Below are 14,042 nucleotides of genomic sequence, written 5' to 3' on the forward strand. Positions count from 1 at the left end.
ATAATTCATCTGAATCATTTTGAGATATATTAGAAGAGGGATAAGATATCCTTGGAAGAGTTATGGACCTTCTCTGATTGAATCTTATGACAACATCTCCGTTAGCATCTTGACTAACTTGTTCTACATCCTGATTTATTACAGGATGAGAATTTATAGCAGTTTGCAACTGCCATGATTCAGGGAATTTAACTTTGTCCCATTTTATAGTCCTATTTGTAGCTATATTTGAAGCTAGCAGATTAGTTTTTATAATTGTAGTTCTATCTGTTGACTTCATGTTATTTTTAATATTCAGACATAAAGTATTCATAACTTTGAAATAAATTCGATGATTGTTTCATATCCAGGTAAAAATTCATACCCGTGTAATTTTATCTTTATTTTAGGTGTTTCAAAGAGATTTATGTCTGTTAGTGACATAATTAGATTTGGAAAAGTGTTGAAGAAAACTGGCCCATGGCATAGGCTAGTTTCCATGAAACCCATCAATGATTGTGCCCAATTTAGGCACCTTGCATCACTTAAGTAGGCTAAAATTGAAGTGTTTAATCCTCTAAGCATAAGAGGTTCAAATGCTACTTGTATTAAGCCTATGTGAATATATTTATAATTTTCTAAGTAACTACTTAGATCTTCTTTATTTAAAAGAGAAATTTTTTTCTCTTGTTCATTTATTGTTAACGATTGTTCAACAGTTTTAATTGATGATTTTCCTTTAAAATCAAAAGTTCCAATTTTGTATATTAGAGTTTTTTCTACTTTAGGAATAGTCTATTTATTTAAATCTTCTTCATTTATAGGATATTTCTGCAATTCTGCATTTTTAATATTATTATTTCTTGATTGAGATCTTTTTAGATTTTTAGATATTTTAGTACTATTATATCTAAAAGAAGTGCTCATAAAAAGCAATTAGAAGAACATCTAGAATTCTTTTTCTTTAAATAATTTTAATATAATAATCTAACATCAACTAGATGATATTATTATTATCCCACTAAAGTTTTAATCCAAAATGGGCCGATTCAACAAGAACCAGGCAACAAAGTGTCCATCCCGGACATAAAAAAGCCCACATGCCATGATGGCGACTGAATTAAGCTTTAGCTTAGAACAATAATATTATCAGAACAGAAGTTCAAACTCAGTATATTCTGTATGTCATTCAAGGATATTAAGTTGCAAAGCAACACCCGACTTTACAATATAGGATATACCTATCTTGACAACGTTAGGTTACCATATTAAAATTACTTATAGAAAAGGAATTCCAGAGCTCTGACCAGGATATAAATTACATTATATATACCCTTTTTATGACTCGGCCCTAAAAATGTAAATCTCTTAAAGTTTAAATTAACCCATTAAAAGACTTTTATATTTCAATTAAATGAACTCAAAATTTATGATCTTTTAAAGCTTAAAAGAAGCTCAAGAAGAAAAGTTTTAATGTTTAAAAACTCCTCTAAAAATTAACATTTTAAAAGTTTTATATACCATTCCAAAATAACTTCCCTTTTCAAATCTTAATAATAAAGCTTTTTCAAAAAGAAAATTCTGTTTTAAAAATTTAAAAAGGAGAATATTTCCATAGAACTTAAGACTTCCTTTAAAAAGAGGTTCTCAAGTGGACTTACATTTTAAAGAAGTCTTCTTTTCAAAATTTAGAAGATTTTCATTCTATGAAGTTAAGCAAAATAATTTTTTTTTAAAATAACCCTTTCAAAATCAATGTCAAGATCAATTTAACATTTAAAAATTTAAGACATCCTTTAAAAGAAGTTTTCATGAGAACTTATATTCTTATGAAGTATTCTCTTTAAATTTTAAAAAGATTTTCTTTTTCGTTAAGAAAGTAAGAATCTTTTCAATTATTCTTTTCAAAACACTTGAGCTTTAGGAATTTACAAAAATATTAAAGCTTGTCAGACTCTCTTTCACCACTTTAGCCCAGACAAGACTTATATATTCACCAGGTTGAGTGACTACATGTATGAATATGTTTCTCCCTAAAAAACCTTGATTTCGTAGCTTTAAACCACAGAGTATATTAATCTTGGGTTATCTTAATTCAAATAATTCATAAGAAAGATAAACTTATATTCTCAGATATTTTTGAATGATGAAAAATGATTTTTTAAAAAAATTTAAACGCTTTTATATGAAAAATACTTTTATTATTGTAATGGGAATACAAGTAAATCATTAATATGAGAACTTTAAATTAAGAAACATAACCTCTTTTATTCAGAATATACATTCTCGACCACAATCAAAACTTGGGGAGTGAGAATAAAAGCCTAGGGTGGAAACAAAGCTAAAGGGAGAAAAACAATTTACGATTGACAATCTGACAAAAACTTCACTTAGAACGGAAAAATAATCAAACAACACATAAATTTTTTATTTGCAAACAAGACCTAGAAAATCTTGATTTGTTATCATAGCTGACAATTTCTAGGAGAAAACAAATCATTGTTAATTATCTAACCTAAAAAATAATTAAAATTCACTAACTCAAATTTTTAATACAACACCTTATGATGGTTCGAAACTATGACTCTAATGTAGCGAACACAGACAAAAACCTAGGTCCATACGCATACCCTAAATTAGTCTAGTCTAGAAGCCCTATGTTAGTTCTAGATCTCCCCCATAGATTAGAACTAAGGACTGGGACCTATAAAACAAACTAACCTACCCCCGAAGACTATGAGCATCCTAGAAAGAAGTAACCCATGCTACTAACAAAGATACTCACAACCACTTTTATAGCGAGGACTACTTTAAGTCATTGTTGTGACAATAACAGAGCTCTTGTTATTCTAGTGGTTAATGGTCTTAGGCTACTAATGTATCCGGAATGATGGAAAGTGATGGCCATCTTGACTGGGTGAGTTAGTCCGAAATTTAGGTTAGGCTGCATATAGTTTCCTATTTAGAGGTATGTTGAGTAGGGCTTCTCCTTTATCAAAAATCTTGTCATTTTCCTACCTTTTAGACTAGGACGTCTCAATCCCAATCTGATCTAAAACCGTTTTATGACTAAATCTAACTCAATTAAGTCTCAAATCTAATTCAACCCAGATTCAAAACCCATCTCTAAATTTAATCCAATCAAGATCTAATTAAATCCAAATGATTCCTAGAAACTTAATTAATTGATCAGAGCTCTACATTATCACTCTGACTTTATTGTTGGGCTCAACCGTAAGGGTTTAAGTTTTTTTAAATTAAAGTGAAGTTGATCTATTTAATCTTTTATAGTTTATCAAAGTCTTCAAATCTCGTTAATCCATAAACATTTCGTTAATGAATATAAAAGATATAAGTCATAATTTTAATTAAGAGTTTTCTCAAGAGTAATTCTTGAGATGTAATTAATTATGCTGAGAGCCTCTCATAGAGATACCAGACCACATAATTAAAATAAACCCTATCTTACACCAATAAGGAAAGGGAAGAATCCTGGTTCCACATATTCATTAATCTCAATGAGTTTTGCATCTGAATGATTAGATCCATTCTGAGGTAATATTCCAATCTTTCGAGACAGTACATTATTCTTTGAATGTCATATCCAATCATTTAGATAAAAATATTTTGAGATCTATGATGGCTATCAATAGAAAAGAATCCCATTACCAAAGAGTTATGTCATTCTCTCAATGTAACACTCTTGCAAAGTATCTTTTAGAATGAACAACAAAGAATGCATGGTCTCTTCTGGTGAAAATAGTCATTTCATCTATAACAATGCTCATATGGACTATTTTGACAATAATTCCAAAACCCTTAAATATCTTTTTAGGTAGCATATGTATCCTATAACACATCAAAGCTCCTACCTTTGATTATGTCGTAGCAATCAATAGATGTCAACAACTCAGAGCATCAACCATCTTATCTTGACTCCTCATTTTTTTCTTGAGCAAGAAATGAAAAATAAGAGAATTTTTTCCTATGAAACATCTTCCTTTGGCTTATTCTGCCTATTCAAGAATATCAAGGCCTCATAATTAGTACAAAGGGTGAACTCATTGACTAGTAAATAGTAATTCTAATGGCTAAGAGTTGTCACAAAGACATAAAACTCATTTTAATAAGTTGAGTACGTTCTCTTGAAATCATTCAACTTCTTAATAAAATAACCTATAGGATGTCCTCCCTGACTTAATACAGCTCTAATCTCCATATGGAATGCACCACACTCCACTTCAAACACATGATTGAAATCAAGAAGTGTTATAATAAGGACCTGAATAACCTACTTCTTCAAAAAAATCAAATCTAGCTTTAGCTTCATCTAACGATGAAAATCTATCTTCCTTTAGGACCTCTGTTAAAGGTGCTTTAATAATATTAAAATTCTTGATGAACCTTCTATAGAAAGAAGCTTATGGAATTGGTATATTTGTGTAAATGACTATGGATTGAGCCAACTCACAATAATCTCAATCCTAATCAGATCAATCGCGATGTCAGGCGCTAAAATAATATACAAAAAAAAACATTTTTTGAGGTAAAAAATTGACATGTATTTAGATGTTTATATAGGAGCTTTGTCCAAAAAGCTATAACAACTCATCAAATTGGGTGGAAATGCTCATTTCTAAATGTATGTATAATTAAATATCCTTAGAGCACACAACCAAAAAATTTTTGATAAAGATTAAAAAAAAATTGTTCATCAACCTTATTAGTGCTCTAGGCATTAAACAAGCTAAAGGATATGATTTTACAATGATACTCATCCTACATCTTGAGAGTGATCTTCTACTCATCCCCAAGTGTCACCCTAATCTGGTCATATTTACTACATAGATCGATTTTAGAAACAATAGAAGCTCCAAGCAACTTATCCAATAATTTGTTAAAATTTAGAATGAGGAACTGATACTTGATGTTAATGTTGTTTATTCTAAAAAATGGTGATACACATCCAAAAGCACTTAGATGTGTATCACCTATCACACAACAATAGCCAACCCAAAAAATAGTGATACAATTCCAAAAGAACAATATTATACCACACATACTCTTATAGCCTGTCTCTAATAAAAACATATAATGGACACATCTTATCAACAATGATATCATTCCCACCTTTTTAATCTAGCTAAGGAATATAGTTCAAAATACTTTTTGGTTGTAAGTCTTAATTTGCTATTATTTGAGTAAACACTACATTCTCAAAACTGCCTCTATATACATGTAAACAAACCCATAGTTCCTTTAACATAGGTATATTAATTTCTTGCCAAAGCTATTGTTACCCTCTCATGGCTATGGCCTAGAAAACTCGTCAAACCATAAATATCTTACCATCATCTATAGGCAACTAATACTCTTCTCAATTCTCCTCATTTTCAGAGTGTCCATTCCTTGCTTCTTCCAATGCAATGTTTTCATATTCATGATAGTTGAATATGAAAACATTCAACTAGATGGGAATACCTAGGGGATACTAGCCTGATCAATCTTTTTTTTTTTATGTTATGTTGGCTTCTCCTCATGTGGGGTAGGTCATGATGCTCCTGTCAGTATGTCTTATTGCCCAATCTCATAGTTGAACCTTACTTGAATGGTTGTGTAGACTGATATTATTGTTTTGTTTTTCCACATTCATGGCTAAGGTCTAAACTTGTGTATCATCTAATAGAGTTGAATTTACATAAATTGCAAATGGACAATCTCAATTGACTATGATATCAGACAAAAATGTTCTCATTTGATTTCACTAGTTGACATTTCAACATTAGTTTTTCAAGCTCAACGGTATACTCTTCTATTAAGAGGTCTTCTAGTTGTAAGTCAAAAAATTTCAAGAATATCACCTGTTTGTAATGAGCTAGAAGGCACTAGTATTGCTTCTCCTGTGTTGTCTCAGATCAAATTATGATTTTATTTTTTTTCACATTAATGCAACCCCTCTTGGTTCACTAACCACAAAGAAGCAATTTTTTTAGCTTTATTGTAGCTAATCTCACCCATGTGTACAATTCTGTCAAGCGGAACTTCTTTGTACAAAATATTTCCATCATACGATGCCACTCAAAAAAATTGCTTGCATCTATATGACCGTCAAAATGAAGAAAATTAACATTCACTACAAAATTAACCTGTTCTCCAATAAATATTTAACTGAAACAACATCAACTCTTCATGACTTAAGGCCTCTTTGTGAAAATAAGTGTCTAAATCTTTTTCATCCGGTCCATTATCCTTGTTGCTATTATGACTGCCCTATGTTACATTTTTCAAGTTCAATAAAACTCCATTGTAAATGGGTATTTTCCTTTGAATATTTTTCATTGTTAAAATCCTTAACACCCCTTTTATTATTTCACCTTAGCATCATGATAGATCTCCTCAGACTTCAGTTTCGTCTATGCAAAAATTTTTTAATCTAGGAATCGAGAGCATGGAGATAATTGTTTGTGGAGTTAGAGTTAGATTTTTTAGAGTGAGGAAAAAAAAAAGTGAAAAAATTTAACTGACTTTAATAACAAATGATAATGTTGAAGAACTCGTGTTTGAGGATTTGAGCTATCATAGAAAGACGAGGAAGAGATAAAAGATAACGTAGACTGTTGTCCAACAGTAGAAAAAGCAGACAAACAGTAAAATCAACAAAAGAGTAAAGATTTAACTGACTCAAATACCAAATGATAATGTTAAATAACTCTGATGTTTTAGGATCAATATAGTAGTGAGGTATTGTAGAAAAATGAGGAAGAGATTAAAGATAACGGAGACTCTTGTCCAACGGTAGAAAATTCAAGCACAAACACCAAGAAAGACTTTCTGCATTACTTGAAAAAGAGGAGCACTAGAAACAAAATATATCATATCAGTCAATTCTCAGCTAAACAAAATAAGCAAATTAACTGTCATAATACACAACACAACTAAATAAGCAGGAATAAGCACACAGGGTTTCAAAGTAAGCAGACTAGAGTTTTAGTACACCGCAACTCCAACAAAGCACCATACAGAAGGCCCGATGGGGTTCTAACTTCTAGCAGTTAGCCAATATCACAATCAGCAGAGGCTTCTTCATTAGTGTAGATAGGGAGACTGGTACTGGACATGGTAGCTGTTGCCATAATAGGCGTTATGGGTGGGAGATAAGGTGTAGGTAGCAGATCCAAGCAGTGCAGGAGGCAGAGGATGTGGTTCGGGTGGGTACATATACTGCCGTTCGTACGGGAATTGGTACCGTTCTGGCATGCGGTAAAAGCTTTGTTCGGGAAATGTTTGAGTCATTCGAGTTGGAGGAGCATAGATAGTACCGTTTGCTCGGGGCCTCTTCGATTGAGGTTTTGAAGCATCGGCAGCTCTTCGTTTGTCAGCCTTGGCTTTCTCCAGCTGAATGATTCTTTTTTGAAGTGAATCCACAGGGTATTGTTCCTCAAGCTTGTGCTCTTCGATGCACTTTATCACGGCCTTAAGAGCAGACAGCTCGCGTTCATTCATTTCATTCTGAAACAAAATAGTATATAAATCTCAATGTTGAAAAAAAATCCTAATGCAACAACTGTTTTTTTGCAACTTCAATTGAATGGGCATTTACATACATACCACTTTTTTTTTAATAAGACGCAAACCATTCATATCACATAAAAAATACCACTATTTTAGCGTTTAAAAAATGAAATGCACTTTTTATGCATAGCTAAGGTGCATATATGCAAGAATTAAATTTTAGGTGCTAGATATGTAAATACATAAGAACTGAATAGTATGTGCATGTAAATCTACCTTGAATTTAATCCACAAAATGAGATCATTTGCTTCAATCAAAATTTTGTTAAGGGTCGTTCAAGTTTAACAATGAACAACTCATAGAAAGAAAATCTAAGTGAAACTGAAATTTAGCTTCACTTAAAATCTAGCAAAGGTCTTAATAATGACTCCCATAAAGGAAAATCAAGATGAAATAGATAAATATTTCCATTTGATGCTCCCATGCTATAGGTCGGTCGGGTTTAATGCATGCGTACAAAACTTTTAAGGAGCATCATCTCCAACCACACAGAAAAAGCATAGCACTGAAAATACAGCAAAACCTATATGGTGCACTAGGAAAACCCTCTGAAGAAAAAAACAATCCGCTAAATTACTTTTAAATTAAAGGGAAAAGGTTCTCAGTCAAGCACTTGCTAGAATAATTTAGAAAATGCTCAGTCAACCATTAAGCCAACATATATCTCAGTCAAGCACTAGAACCGCATTTTCGGATAAGCGGGGAAAACGCACGATCCAAACGATACCACGGCGTTTTCAAAAATGCTCCCGTACTTATAAGTTGCCCCAAACTAGCTCAAAGCTAAACATGCACATGCAAGCATGTTATATAGTTCATATCATTCGTATGTTATTTTCATTCAATTTTACATTTACATAATGAATAAAATTAGCATTTTTTAAAATATATATTTATCACAATGATATGACCAATCTAAAATAGCGTTTAAATCACATTACAATAGTCCAATCAAATTTCAATAACAATCAATGAATTCAGTATAAAATAAACAAAAATTACTATAACTTACCTCCATCCTAAAAAATTTCCTGGCTCTTGACGTCTGTCACCTCTTTGAAATTAACGCCTATAAAATATAAAATATTCATTTTACTAAATTTTTTTATCACATTACTTAATTATGCATTAACTAACTATTAGATTTTAATCGTCATCTTATTATATTAATTTAATTAAGATTTCAATCCTTCAATTTTAAGTTTAGACATTACAATTAATACAAATATTATATACTTCTAGAAATAAAACACTAACATTTCTCCATTGTCTCCAACACAACTCGATCTCTTTTAAACTTTAATTCAATTGTCTATCAAAGTAAACTTAGTAATTTTAATTCATAAAATTTGAATAACATTTAACTAATTAAAAAAAATAACTTATACAATAAAAATTATAAACCCTTACTCTTTCTTCCACTGTTTAGTCGCACCTCTAGCACGCGAAACTAATTCGCATGCCACTTCTTTTAACCTACTAGGGCACGAGTTCCTCCTTTTGCATCACAATCGCTTAACACTTCTTTCCTTCTTCCTATCTGCTCAATTCGGTTCTCCCTCACCTCCTCATTCACACGAAAAACACATGTTGTGTCTCATCATGCCTCTAACTCTCTTTTCTCTCTCACACGAAGTTCCAACAGAGCCACCTCCCTTCGTCCTCTTCGCATGAGACTTCTACCCACCCATGGTGTCGCTCGCACAACTGCAATGTATGCAAAGCTTAGACTAGAGTTGTGCATGCAAGGTACGAAACTTTCTCCCTCTTCTTCAATTAGGGCATGGGTTTCTTTGACAACAGTTTAAGTGGCTCAATTGAATTTTTGTGAGTCGGAAAATAGAAAAAAAGCTTGGTATCCCTACTTTTCTTCCTCACGACTTCACCTACTTCCTTCGCTCACTCTCTCATCCTCTTTCAAAAAATCTCTCAGCTTCCTTCTCTAATGGGGTCGAACATGAAAGGAGATGAGGGATAAGCCCTTCGTCTAACTCCCCAGATGTTGATATGTTTATTTTGAATGAGCAAGTTTCAAAACCGATATTTATTTTATTATTTTTTTAGGTTAATAAAAATTTTAAACTTACTTTTAAAAATGATTATTACAATCTCCCCTTAATTTAAAATTTTATCCTCAAAATTTATAAATATACCACAAATCGCTTCTCAATAATTAAGTAAAACTTAAATTATCCATATATTTTCATGAAAATGCTTAAATCTAATTCAACATGATGAAAATTGATTAAAGTAAAAAGGTGGTTTATAACAAGATGACTAAACTAACTTCACCCATCATGTGAAATAAGATAACATAATGAAAATAACACAATAAGATAACATAATGAAAATAACACCACATTAATACGTAATATAGAATAATTAGATTAACACCGCCATAACATGTAAGAAAAATAGAAAACTCATCAAATCCCATTAGGATCAGCATCAGCATGAACAGTAGATTCTTCAGGCTTGGTACGAATAAGGGCATAAACTCAAGGTCGAATTGACAGTTATAGTTGACCTTGAACTAGGGGTCAACTCTGAATCAGCGCTACGACTTCCTCCAGTTCAATAGACATGGAAAAGGAAAGTTGGTGGTATTAAGAAGATGCGGAAAAGGACCAACCGGCTCTGTCACGCATAAGAGAGTAGGTCCATTCTTTAGTTAGCCTAGATGTTTGTATGTTGTTGTCATCATATTTAGGTCAATTTTTTATTGTATTTCTGTCAAAATAGCCATCGGTGCACCCAGTTTTCCCTTATAGAGTTGTACCCAAGTGCAAGTGGTGTTTCAAGTATATCTCGTTCTGAGGTGGTGGTTATCTTCTAAGGTTTGTGTGGTGCTCCAACAATATGTCACTCCCAAGATAGTATTTATTCTCAGTTCCTCATTTCGCAACCTCCCTTCATTGTTGTCATTACCATCCTTATTGCAGTCGCCAAGGAATAGTCCTCTTGGTTGTTCTCTAGCAATTCCCCCACCTCCTAGTAGCCAGTCGCCCGCTATCCCAATTGTCTCCTTGTTCAGAAATCTCAGCACCTTCCCCACCTCCTCTACCCTTTCCCCTCGTTGTCGTCATTGGGAAAACAACAAGACTGTTGATTTACCATGTTCCAACAATTCCCACCGCACCTTTCAGCTCCCGCCCAACTTGTTGTCCTTGTTGTCCCCATCTCCTCGGCTAATACTTCCATCCCCTTTTGTTGTGTTGTCATTGTTCCTTCGCAATCCCACACCTTATCATATCACCACCTCTCCAGACCCTAACATGAACCACCACCGCCTTTGATTCACCTTAATCGTGTGTTTTGTGTCATGCGTGTTATTATTTCTATTGTTGTCTGGTTGTAAATTTTTATCTGATTTCACAAATAATATTTGTTTTCCTATTGTTGTTTGTGTTAATTTTGATATCAATTGGTATCAATGCTAGCTTAGCCTTGGTCATATCCTAAGGTTTATAGCATCCACCAATACCTAGCCCTATCCTAACACAACACCCTTCCCTTTGATGATTTTTCCAAACCAGCACCCAAAAATTTTCTTTCCCACCCTACATCACCCCTATACATCTTTTCACCGCTTCGACCCTAAACCATAATCATATCACCAATGAGGCACTTGTCGAACGAGGATGAAGAGTTTACCATGGAAGAGATGTAGCGGGAATCCCATCAAGTGCCAAGAAGACTTGTCAAACTTGGGAAACGGGCCCAAGGAAAGGTCACCGTCAAGATTGGTAGCAAGATCCGACGAGGAGAGAAAGAGGAACACCTAAATCCCTTTTGTAGGGATGATTCTAGTGAGAAGAAGACAGACCACGACAATTTGGGATACAATATCAAAGGAAACCAAGAAATGAATTGGTTGTTGTGGATATAGAGGTGAAGTGCATGTTGGATGCCACAGATACTCGAGACTAGGCATATTGAATTTTGAGGGGAGAATAAATCTGGATGACTTTATAGAGTGGTTACAAACCATTGAGAGAGTTTTTGAATAATGGGTGCCATATGACTAGAAAATGAAGCTTGTTGCTATCAAGCTGGAGAAGAGCTTGTTGCTATCAAGCTGGATAAGAGCGTCTCATTATGGTGAGAGAATCTTAAGAGGGAGAGAGCTAGAGGATGAAAAAAGATTACTACCTAGGAAACGATCAAGAGAAAGTTTGTCAGTCCCTACCCATATACTACCATTAGGACCTTTTCTCGAGGCTCCACCTGCAACAGAGGGGCCTATCAATGGAGTACACAATGAAGTTTATGCAGCTTAAGTTGACATGTGATATGACAGAACCAGAAAAGCACATGATAGCTAGGTACTTGGGAGGCCTAATGCCTGTCATCAACAAAATGGTTCAACTACTGCCTTATTGGTCTTTGCATGGCTTTCAGACCTTAGCACTAAAGTTAGAGAAACAACAAAAGCAAAGCAGGCACCCACCGTTATTTAGAGAACCACCATAGTTGGAGACATCAATAGAAGCGCACCTAAGATAGTTGAAAAGTCTGATTAGGAAAATGATAAAGCAGCCTGAGAAGAGCAGCACTCCCAATATAGTACCACTTAAGAAATGCATCATATGTCATGATTTTGGACACATCGCTTCCTGTTACCCAGCGAGTCGAGTTGTGTCCTTCACTGTGCAGGGTGCAATAGAGAGAGTCAGGGACTGAGAGGCAGCCGAAGAAAATGGCGAGTCCCAACTTCAACTGAGGACGAGATACTTGTGATTTGACTCTTTTCCATTTTGAGCCTACAAGATAGCAGTAGTGATTTATCACAACATATTCTACACCCATTGCACTGTGAAAGAAAAATATGTTGAAACATCACTGATGGAGGTAACAGAAAGAATATGATGTATATTCAGATGGTGGACAATTTAAGCATCATGACTCGTAGACATTCCCGATTGCATTAATTGATGTGGTTGAAGAACGAAAATAGATTCAGCATTGACAAAAGGTCTCCTAGAATTTTTTATTTGAAACCAACTGTAGGATCAAGTATGGTACAATTGATGCCCATGGATGTCTTTTACCTTTTATTGGAGAGACCGTAGTAGTCTTATTGCAAGATTTAGCATGATGGGTACATGAACACCTACTCCATCAAGAATGACAAACACATCATTCTTCTACCTTCTGCGAAGTTCGAGATTACGGATGCCATTGAAAGTAGAGAAGTGTCAATGGGATCAATTTCGGTGATCACATAGGACAGCAAGACAGAAGAGTCGGTTTCAGACACAGGGCTGTTAAGACGTAGTTTCAAGATACCCTGCTGGACCACTTACCACCGTTTGGGAAGATTCAAAATATTCTCCTTTCAGAGTGGGTTGAGCTAACCGTGAACTACTTTTGGAGGATTTAACAAAATATACAGGACATGAAATCCAAGATCAAATCAGCGGTATCCTTAGAAGATTGGATCGATATAGATGAATGTTCGCAAGTGGGAAAAGCTCCTTAGATGTTCTGAGAGCCAATGCAACTGAAAGGGAGACCTTGGTGATCATATCAACATGTAGGCAGAAGCTTTAACGATGAGGTTGAAGCTCTCCAAACCTTAGGAGGCTGACGCGGGGGTCAGGGTCCTCTACTAACTAGCACTTAAGCTTCCTACGATTAAGCAGATGCGAAGCAGAGTTGATGCAGTTTTCTCTGATTTAGCAGGCGTGGGATAGGTGTTGATCAGCCGTACATGGGCATGAAGCTGTCACATAGGAATAGGGGCCCACTCCCTATTTACACTAGATCTTTATATGTTGTCTTGTTTAGGTTAGTTTTTCATTGTGTTTCTGTTAAGGAAGTCATCATCGTCTGTTATTTTTCCTTCTAGAACTATGCATTCAACAGCGATTGGTGCTCTGACTATATCACGTTCAGAGTTAGTGGTTATCTTTCAAGAGTCAAGTGGTGTTCCAACTCTATCTTGCTTTAGAGTTGGTATTTATCCTCAACTATCCCATCCTCCATAACCCTCCTTTCGTTGTCCACATTGTCATCCCTTGCTACAGCTACTCGTAAACAACCCCCTTGGTTGTTCTCATAGCATTTCCCCAACTCTCAACAGCCAACCACCTGCAATCTCGGTTGTATCCCTGTTCAGCCACCCAGCACCTAAGGCTGTCAAAACGGCTCGTTGTTCGCGAATAGCTCGTTAAAAAGCTTGTGTTCTGCTCATTCGCTGAGTTAATGAATCGAACACGAACAAAGATTTGTTCGTTCATCTTCAGCTTGTTTTGGCTCGAAATACTAATCATATATATATATATATATTAATTTTTTCAAGCCAAAATTAGCAGAACTCAAACGCACAAATCTTTGTTCTCTGGTGTATGTCCCTCGAGTCGGGGGTTCAAATCCTGTTGCGCAGGTTCTTCGGATCAGATATAAGCACACCAGGGTTTTCAACCCTATGGGAGATTCGATAATTGGTGCCCACTAGACCAAATATTGATATATATATATATATATA

The 14,042-nt window shown here is 34.6% G+C and overlaps 1 protein-coding gene across 1 annotated transcript in view; it reads right to left on the reverse strand.

Moving 5' to 3' along the window:
* Positions 1-6,834: 6,834 nt before the first annotated feature.
* LOC110033640 (FRIGIDA-like protein 3) overlaps positions 6,835-14,042 on the reverse strand; it is a 58,277-nt gene continuing 51,069 nt past the window's right edge. Inside the window, 1 exon segment of the mRNA XM_020737688.1 lies at positions 6,835-7,488. Within this exon segment, the coding sequence (XP_020593347.1) occupies positions 7,066-7,488 (423 nt within the window). The 3' untranslated portion in view covers positions 6,835-7,065.

This window comes from Phalaenopsis equestris, unplaced genomic scaffold (assembly GCF_001263595.1).
Source record: "Phalaenopsis equestris unplaced genomic scaffold, ASM126359v1 Scaffold001243, whole genome shotgun sequence".
Lineage (NCBI taxonomy): Eukaryota > Viridiplantae > Streptophyta > Magnoliopsida > Asparagales > Orchidaceae > Phalaenopsis > Phalaenopsis equestris.